The sequence below is a fragment of the Gopherus flavomarginatus genome, chromosome 2 (genome assembly GCF_025201925.1).
Source record: "Gopherus flavomarginatus isolate rGopFla2 chromosome 2, rGopFla2.mat.asm, whole genome shotgun sequence".
Classification (NCBI taxonomy): Eukaryota; Metazoa; Chordata; order Testudines; family Testudinidae; genus Gopherus; species Gopherus flavomarginatus.
In genome coordinates, this window is record NC_066618.1 from 153,265,873 (window position 1) to 153,275,305 (window position 9,433).

At 51.9% G+C, this 9,433-nt stretch overlaps 1 protein-coding gene across 1 annotated transcript in view; it reads left to right on the forward strand.

Annotated features, from left to right (window-relative positions):
- TCF7L1 (transcription factor 7 like 1) overlaps window positions 1-9,392 on the forward strand; it is a 115,179-nt gene extending 105,787 nt beyond the window's left edge. Inside the window, exons 8-12 of the mRNA XM_050937472.1 lie at window positions 2,144-2,287; window positions 3,532-3,691; window positions 4,848-4,955; window positions 6,720-6,780; window positions 8,310-9,392. Of these exons, the coding sequence (XP_050793429.1) occupies window positions 2,144-2,287; window positions 3,532-3,691; window positions 4,848-4,955; window positions 6,720-6,780; window positions 8,310-8,746 (910 nt within the window). The 3' untranslated portion in view covers window positions 8,747-9,392. The remainder of the gene's footprint in view (window positions 1-2,143; window positions 2,288-3,531; window positions 3,692-4,847; window positions 4,956-6,719; window positions 6,781-8,309) is intronic.
- Window positions 9,393-9,433: the final 41 nt, after the last annotated feature.

Below are 9,433 nucleotides of genomic sequence, written 5' to 3' on the forward strand. Positions count from 1 at the left end.
CATGTGACAGACGTTAGTCGTGTTGATTAATCATAGAATTGTAGGACTGGAAGGGACCTTGAGAGTTCCTCCCACGCTGAGATGGACCAAGTAAACCTACCCCCATCATTGACAGGTGTTTGGCCAACCTGTTTGCAAAAACTTCCAGTGACGGGGATTCTACAGCCTCCCTTGGTAACTTGTTTCAGAGCCTAACTCCCCTTGTACTTAGAAACCTTTTCCTAATATCGAACGTAAATCTCCCTTGCTGCTAATGAAGGCGATTACTTCTTGTCCTGCCTCGGTGAACAATTGATCGCCACCCTCTTTGACACCTTATTATGTATTCGAAGACAGTTATCATGTCCCCCCTCCACCTTCTCTTCTCTAGGCTAAACATGCCCAATTCTTTCAAGCTTCCCTCATCAATCGGGTTTTCTAAACCACTTAAAAATTTTTGTTGTTCTCCTCTGGCCTATCTTCAATTTGTGTATGTTGTTCTTAAAGTGCAGTGCCAAAAACAGGGCCTAGTACTCCAGATGAGCCTTACAAATGCCAAGTAGAGCAGAAGGATGACATCCTATGTCTTATATATCATAATCCTGCTAATATATCCAATGACAATATTTGCCTTTTTCACAACACCTTCATGTGACGGAGAGGTGTGCAGTTACTGTGGGGATGAGGGCAGTACCAGAACCTATACAGAACAGAACAATACTACATCATCCTGGACAGTGGAATCTGGGTGACTCGAACTGCCCACTGTGGGGTAAACTGCGCCCCACTATTATACAAGCAAGCTGGCAGACCTTCAAGGCTGTAGCCCAAGGCAAAACACTGGCAGAGGGGCTCTTACTCCACATCTGATAGTCCAGCTTGGGCAGGGTCAAATTGGGAAAACATAAGAATGGCCATATTGGGTCAGACCAAAGGTCCATCTAGCTCAGTGTCCTGTCTGCCGACAGTGGCCAATGGCAGGTGTCCCAAAGAGAATGAAGAGAACAGGGAATCATCAAGTGATCCGTCCCGTCACTCATTCCCAGCTTCTGGCAAACAGAGGCTAGGGACACCATCCCTGCCCATCCTGGCTAATAGCCATTGATGGATCTATCCTCCATGAACTTACTTAGTTCTTTTTTGAACCCATTTATGGTCTTGGCCTTCACAATATCCTCCGGCAAGGAGTTCCACAGGTTGACTGTGTGTTGTGTGAAGAAATACTTCCTTTTATTTGTTTTAAACCTGCTGCCTGTTGATTTCATTTGGTGACCTCTAGTTCTTGTGTTATGAGAAGTAGTAAACAACACTTCCTTATCTATTTTCTCTATACCACTCATGATTTTATAGACTTCAATCACATCTCCCCTTAGCCCTCTTTTCCAAGCTGAAAAGTCCCAGTCTTATTAATCTGTCCTCATACAGAAGTTCTTCCATGTCCCTAATCATTTTTGTTGCCCTTTTCTGAACCTTTTCTAATTCCAATATGTCTTTTTTGATGCTTTCCTGGGCTCCACCATGCGCTCTGTAGTCACATGGTTTGGATCCCTTCGAGCTCTGTTCCTGATAGCAGCTGTGGCAGGATGGTTTGTGAGGAGAGGCAAATCTTCAGTAAGCAGATCCAAAACCATTTAGGGGTTTAAAAATGAAAATCTCAACTGGTAGCTCCCAGGGAGTGTGTGTTGGCAGAGGGAGAGCCTGTGCTCTGCATTGAAGCGATGGCACGTTCCCATGAAGAGCTCATTACAATAATCCAGGCTTGGGCTGGGTACGCATGGCAAGGTTCTGCATCCAAAAACCACCTTCATCCTACCAGGGGTAGCTAGAAGCTCTCAGAATCCGGCAGGGACCCAGGACCCCTAAATTGAGGGAGGCTGATTTAATCCTCACCAGCTTGTCTCACGCACTACCAGCATTAACTGTGTCTTATTTGGACTCATTTCTCACCCAGGAGTCCCGCATCTGTCGACACTGGGTTATCTGCGTCCTGCCACAGGAAGGGTGTGGCCAAGGGGTAGGACATTGAGGAGTCCCCGGGGGAGGGCATGTGCCTGTGGGTGGGGTATGAGGAGCTGGGTACAGGGAGAGACTTGCACTGTGTGGCTGGGGCTGTTGCCTTTATTTGTAACATCTGCATCCTGCTTTTCTATTTCCCATGCTGCAGTCTGATGTCCAGTCGGTTTTCCCCCCACATGGTCTCGCCTGCCGCGCATGGCCTCCACCCTTCGGGAATCCCACACCCCACCATCGTCTCGCCCATTGTCAAACAGGAGCCCACGCAGGCCAGCATGAGCCCCGGAGGGAATTCGTAAGTAACTGAGCAGCACAGCACCAGCTGGATGGGGCAGGTGACAAATAGGACTGGGATCTGTCCTGGGTGTCTTGAGTGGCCTAGATCTCTTGGTGGGCTGGATGCAGCCAAGCAACATGTGTTTCAAAATAGCAAGGTCACACTTCTAGGAACAAAGAATGCTGGCCACACGTATGGGCTGGGGCATTGTATCCTGGAAAACAACGATTGCGAGAAGGACTTAGGGGTTATGCTGGAACTCACCTGTTAACGAATTTGGAGGTTTTTCTAAAAGCTCTGCTCTAGTTCAAACAGGAATTAATTCAGGACAGTCCTATGGCCTGTGCTATGCAGGAGGTCAGACTAGATAGTCACAGAGGGTCCTTCTTCCCTTGTAATCTATACATCTGGTTTAACACAATAGCTGGGCAAGGCAAGCTCTGTGGTGACGGGAACAAGAAAGGCTTGTTCACTAGACTTTCCGGGAAGCAGATGTTCCATGTGAATTCATTGCAAGTGCCAAGGAAGAGTTCTTCAGTAACTGCCTGGCTGTGCTCACGCCTGGTTATGGGCTGAGTTTATGCCAACTCTCTGGCCCTCTTCTTTGCGATGTCCCATTAGTTAACCCATGACCGACTAAGCAGCTGATCTGCAGCCTTGTTGTTCCCCTGGTTACTGCTATCTAAGTGGCTGATTATCACCTTAGGCTCCCACCTTTCCTAGTGGATTACTGACAGGTACATTGATCACGCTGTAGCTGCTTGCCTCTTACTCCTTGTCTGTTGGATTTCTGCTTCTTTGACTTTCCATCGCTGCCCTTGCCACCATTTTCCTTCCTTCTTAGATTTGCCTTTCCTTCCCGCTCCCTATCTTACAGCCCAGTGGGATGTTATACAGCTTCTCTCCTTACTGCGCTCTGCCAGCCTTGCAATCCTAGCCATCTCCTGGGATGTGCCTTGTGTTTCCACTCCCGATAAGCAGCCCCACTCTCTCCTCTCCATCTTACCTGTGGTGTGAAAGACATGCTGTAAAACCCACCTGGAAGAATAAACCAGAGGGTGACATCGTCTGGACAGGCATTGGTGGGGGGAAGGGGTCTGCATTCACCTTCTCCAATAAGAAGATGTGTCCCCCAGAGCTCTAGGTGTCTGGCGGTCATTACAAAGAGACACCACTGCACGCTGTGTAGCAAGGGGAAGCTCTTCTGCAGCGTGGCAACAGTGGGTGCTGCAGGTGTTTACTGGCCCATGTGATGGTTCCAGGAAATCCCCCGGCAGTGTGAAGAAGGAGGAGGAGAAAAAGCCCCACATAAAGAAGCCGCTTAACGCGTTCATGTTGTACATGAAGGAGATGCGGGCCAAGGTAGTGGCAGAGTGTACGCTGAAGGAGAGCGCGGCCATCAACCAGATCCTGGGACGAAGGGTAAAGGCGCCTTCTCCTCTGTCCTTTCTTCCCCATTCCCTAGACTCCATGGGCCCAATTCAGAGGTGAGTCCAGACCCTGTCTGCACTGCAGAAATCGGTGCTGGGGGCAAACACATCCAAGTCATTATGCCAGTGCAAACCCCTAGTGTCGGCACGTGGCACCTGGGTCAAGTAGGCTGGCTCCCTCTGCCTGGACGGGTGGGGTGGGAGGAGGGCCTGCTTTAGAACTGTGCTGCGTGTCTGCACTAGGAGCTGCATCAGAACTACACTGCTGCAGATCTCTTGAATGTAGACAGGGCCTTGGGCTCATTAGACGACCCCCTTCGACTCAGGTTCCCGTCTGCTTCCCCTAAGGTGTTTCATATATGCGCTTGCATATCCCCTCTGAGTTTGAGGGGCTAGGAGTGTAGAAGGAAAAGCAACATGTGAAGGGAGTAAGTGGGGCCCACCATAGGGGGTCACTGTTAGCTCTCTGCAATTTTCCACCTAGCCAGGTTATCTTACTGGCATCCCTTCCTGTAGTGTCTGAGCGTCTCCCATGTAGAGCTCTGCTATAGCCACTCAACTAACTGCAGCCAGGCCAGCCTGGGAAATGGGGAGCAGATGTCCCCTGTCACCTAACCACAGTGGAAAATCTGGCACCATGTCCTGCTTAGAGTGATCCCAGCCATAGAGACAGAGTGTAGCATGTTTCTCAGCTCACCAACTGGAGGGATTGGGGCTCCTGGTTGGGAGCAGCATTGAAACAAGGAGCCTGAGCACCTGGGCACCTATTGCCTGTGAATCCCACAGAGCTCACTGTAGGCTGCACTGTCAGCTTGGTGGCAGCCCTGCTAGGACGTGGCCAGTGCACCTTGTGCTCCAGCTATTCTGGGCTGTGGGTGGCTGCCATCAATTAGAGCACCCCTAAGGCTGCTCTGAGTTACACACTGAGCCCCAGTTCTGGGCTGTTGCTCTTGAGAGGTGCAGCACGGTGCCCCAGCAGCTTCACTGTCTTGCTGCCACAATTCTGAGGAGCTGGTGAGGAGAACGACCACTTCCTCACCTTTGGGCTTTGGGCAAGGGACCCAGACTGGTGAGTTCAGCCCTTTGTCGGAGGGCGGGGAGTAACTTCCCGCAAGTCTCAGCTCTGGCTCTCCTTTTCTCCTACCTAGTGGCATTCGCTGTCACGTGAGGAACAAGCCAAGTACTACGAGCTAGCCCGGAAGGAGCGACAGCTTCATTCACAGCTCTATCCCACTTGGTCTGCGCGGGATAACTATGTAAGTTACAACCTCATGTAGCTGCTGGAGGGAAGGGAGATCAACACAATGACCTATCCCCTCCACTGCAGGTCTCGCTGGGTGACAGTCTGTGGACTGTGCTGTGTAGGTGGTCAGACTAGATGGTTGTAATGGTCCCTCCCACCATTGTCAGTCTATGTATGAATCTGTAATCAAGATCTGGCCTGAAGGGTCTCCAAATAGAGATGGGAAACTTGGGGCCAGTGCAATTAGAGGCACTGCCACTCCCCTAGCCAGTCTCAGGATGGTCATTGGATGTCTTGGGGGAGCCACGCTTGGATGTTGCATAACCCCATCTGGAGGCAGCTGCCCTTGGTTCGCAATGCCTTGCTAACAGATGTCGAAGTTTATGGGCAGCACACCCGATGTAGGGCTGGGTTGTGGGAGAAGTAGGCTCCTGGAAACCAAGGTGTTTCTTTGCAGGTGCTAGACATACAATGGGCCTGTGAGAGCTGTTCAGACCTACAGCGTGCTAATAGGAATCCGGGCTGGGTGGAAAAAGGACAATAACCATCTAGGACTAAAGAGGAGACTACTAAGGAGAAAATGGGAAATGCCTTAATGAAGGGGTGGAACAAACTGCCCAGAGCAGGGCCCTGCCATTAGAAGAGCTGCACATTGATGACACACTCCAGTGGGGTTTTTGGGGAGGTGCTGCTGTCTCTTGCACAGAGGTTGAAATGAAATCAGACTTCCTTACATGTGCAACTGTGTGTGAGGCATCAGCTTTCCCGTCTCTGCTTCTCCAGAGCTAGGAAGTGGCAGGTTCGATTGTCTGAGAGCTGGCCCGAGGTGCCAGATCGGGGAGACCCTTCTGGGGTGGGGAAGTGTGACGTTAAGGACTGTGCAGCACTAGGCCAGGAAACTTGCTGCAAGTGACATGCTTGGACTGGCCCCTGGCAGATGTGCGAGATGGCACCTAATGGGTCTGCTAATGTCCACAGTTGGGAGCCTGTGACCTGCCTTTAACTGAGGGCTTGTGAATGCTGATGCCAGACTTAGCAATAGAAGAGCAGCCCCCATTCTTTCCTTAGAATGGGCAAAACTGGCCCCCAGGGGCCGTCCATTGCATCCTGACCGTGAACCTGCTTTGATGGTCCTCCCTCTCCCTGCCCCAACTGCGTGCCTTCGGTCAGCAGGACCCAGAAGGGGACTCGTGGCAGTGCACGCTGCGGAACTTGGGCCGGGCTGGTGCTGTACTGTGGGGCAGAGTACATACAGAATAAACAGCACATATCAAAGGCAAGGTCTCCTGACCTGTCCCTGTCTGATTTAGCAGCCTCACCACGCTACTCTTCTGGGGTTGACCCTGGCTCAGAGTTCAAGGGCCCCAATGATAAGTCCCAGGTTAATGCAGAAGTGCAGTATGGCCTCATGCCCCCTTCTCCAGAGAAGAGACTTGTTTCCCAATGTCTATTAACACTGCTGCTGTAATAGTGCCAGCTCGGGTGAGCCCTACTGCACTAGTCACATAACATGTGATAGGTCCTGCATCAGGGAGCTCAGTCTAAAGAACACACCAGGTGGGTGAGACATGAGTGGATGGAGTAGAGGGTATAACTGCGTGAATTGTGTCACCTCCTCCTGCTGCTTCTCGCACTGCTTGGTCAGTGCTCAGACCCTGGGGGCTGTTACACTTGGTGCCCTGTCCTTATCCTGAGCCCTGCGAGTTCTCGTGGATCAGGGTGGAGGGATTTACTAAGAGTCAGCAACAAAAGCTGCATGTGGGATTGTCTTTTCCAGGGGAAAAAGAAGAAGAGAAAGCGAGAGAAACAGCCCCAGCAGCAAATCCAGGACACAGAGAGTAAGTACAGCCTGCTCCCCTCCTTTGGTCTGATATGGAGGGGAGGAAAGGCCATAGGGCCAGCAGAGAATTCACCAACCATCCCTGACAGCTTTAGCTGCCTCATCCAGTTAGAAAACTGTAGCCCAGGAAAGTGAGCATGATTTTCAAAAGCACCTGACTGACTGAGGAGCCTCAATGGCCCTGAAATTCAATGGGATCCAGGAGCCTAAGTCATTTAGATGCTTTGGAAAAATGGCACCTTAACGCCCTAGGTGAAAGCACACTGGTGTGCACAGTATGAAGTACTAAAGCCACAGTTACAGGTCCCTGGGTTCCCTGCATTCTGCTGTTATATGTCAGCAGTAGGACATTGCTCTTTGCCCCATGTCAGCATAATCGGAGTGGCTGTATTAGTGCGACTGGGTAGCAGAAAGTTCAGTGGCCGACAACCTGCAAATTGTAAGTACCTTAAGGCAGGGGTCCCCAACGCGGTGCCCGCAGGCGCCATGGCGCCTGCGGGGGCATCTTAGTGTGCCCATGTCCTGGCCCCTGAGAGAGCACCTGCCAAAATGCCACTGTGTCATTTTGGCGGGGACGCCTCTCGATGACGTTTGCCGCTTGCCGTCGACAAGTGACGTCATTGAGAGGTGTCGCTCCCGAATTTCGGCGAGGACACCTCTCGATGACGTCGCTTGTCGATGGCAAGCAACGTCATCGATAGACGTCGCTGCTGAAATTCGGCGGCATTTCAGCGAGTGGTCCACTGCCGCAGTGGTCCTTCGACTGGCGCCTGCCAGCAAAAAGGTTGGGGACTGCTGCCTTAAGGTCTGGCCTCCCTGCAGAGTTAACTCAGGCTCTTAGGTGGGGTTGCCTCCAACTCTGTTCCCATCCCCATCCACAACCCTCTCACCTGAGTGTGGTGGTGCTTCCAGCCTAGGCTAGCTGGCTCAGTTGAGCCGTGGGGTTAAGCCTAAGTGAGGCTTTCACTTGGGCTGGTAGCCCACCTACTTTGTAGTGAGGACACAGGCTAAATCACTAATGCTGATAGCCCTCCATCACCCTCCCCCAGTTCCCCGTGTGCCCAGAAGAAACAGACACGTTCTGCAATTCAGTGGGAAAGAATCATAGAGCTGTTCAGCTGACCGCAGTGCAAAGAACCAGGCCTGTGTCCCCAAGCATCTTAGCAGCACCCACAGGGGAGTGTTGCACCAGTGAGGGGACACTTAACTTGGGCAGGGCTTTGCAGTGTGGCTGCTCACATCCAGGTGCCAATCACCCCAGTTAACCCCTCAGTGAAGCTGTACCCGTGTTGTGCATTCACAGGTCTTTCGCATGTAATGTTGAGGCTGATAAGAGCAGGCTATTGAATTAGCATTGCCCATGAGCAACAACAGTCTGTTAATGAATCTGGTTCCAACCACAGATGGGATTTGCACTGGCTGTTTTCCAAGCCTGGGTAAATCCACAAAACCTAACCACAGGCCCTGGGGACCGGCTGACAAGGTCTTTGCAGTGTGACTTACGGGTGTCTTTTCTGCCCCTTACAGGCTCTCTGGCCTCCAAGAGTAAAAAGCCATATGTGCAGTACCTGCCTATTGAGAAACCCTGCGATAGTCCTGCTTCCTCCCATGGCAGCATGTTGGATTCGCCTGCCACCCCATCAACAGCCTTGGCATCGCCCGCTGCCCCAGCTGCCACCCATTCTGAACAAGCTCAGCCCCTCTCACTCACCACCAAACCGGAAGCCAGGGCCCAGCTGTCTCTCCATTCAGCTGCTTTTCTGTCAAGTAAGGCTGCCTCCTCCTCTTCCAGCCTTAGCAGCCCGTCGCCTCTTCTCTCCAGACCCATCCCGTTTGCCACAATGACCCACACGGCTCTCCTGACCTCGCCGCCTTCCTTTCCGGCTGCCATTCCTTCCCCGCAGGCTGCCCTGGCAGTGCTGCAGGCCCAGCCGCTCTCCCTGGTCACCAAGCCAGCTGACTAAGGAGGAGCTGCCCTCCCCAGCCACCCCTGCTGTACGTTGCTGAAGCCACAATCGAGATTCAAAAGCAGCCAAACCATTATTGGTCAATATTTGACCCTTTCTGAACTCTTTTGTAAGTGGACTCTGGAGGAAGGTGCTTTATGCTCAGAGCTGTTTCCAGTAGTCAATCTAAAGACCATTTTTATTAAAAACAAACAAAAACCTCGCTCGAGCCAAGGCCGAGCGGTTTGTTCCTGCCTCTCCCACGTGGACTTGTAAAGATGGAGCCCTTCTCTCTGGCATTTGCAGGATGGTTGTTGCTAACTCTGAGTGGTGCCCACCCAGGCAGCGTACACCAGCCAGCCAGCAGGGCTGCTCCATTAACAGCCATTCCGGGCGAGTCTCGGTACCAGAAACAAAATAGAAACGCCGGACCCCTGCCTCAGAAAAGTGCCAGCTACCCTTCCTCCTCAAGGGAACGTACATCCCCAACCCTGGAGAGGGCCAAGACTCCTGCCCCCAGCCTGGAGGGAGCGTGACTTGCCAGGACAATGCCAGCACAATCTGCCCCATTTCCTCCCATGATTATTTGGGGGAGGGCGGGGAGTGGAGAGGGTTAAGTCTCTGGGGAAATTTCCCCCTCTAATCATGTTTTTACAAAAGGAAATAAAACTGCAGCTGCAACTTGCTGTGTGAGCATGTTTAATG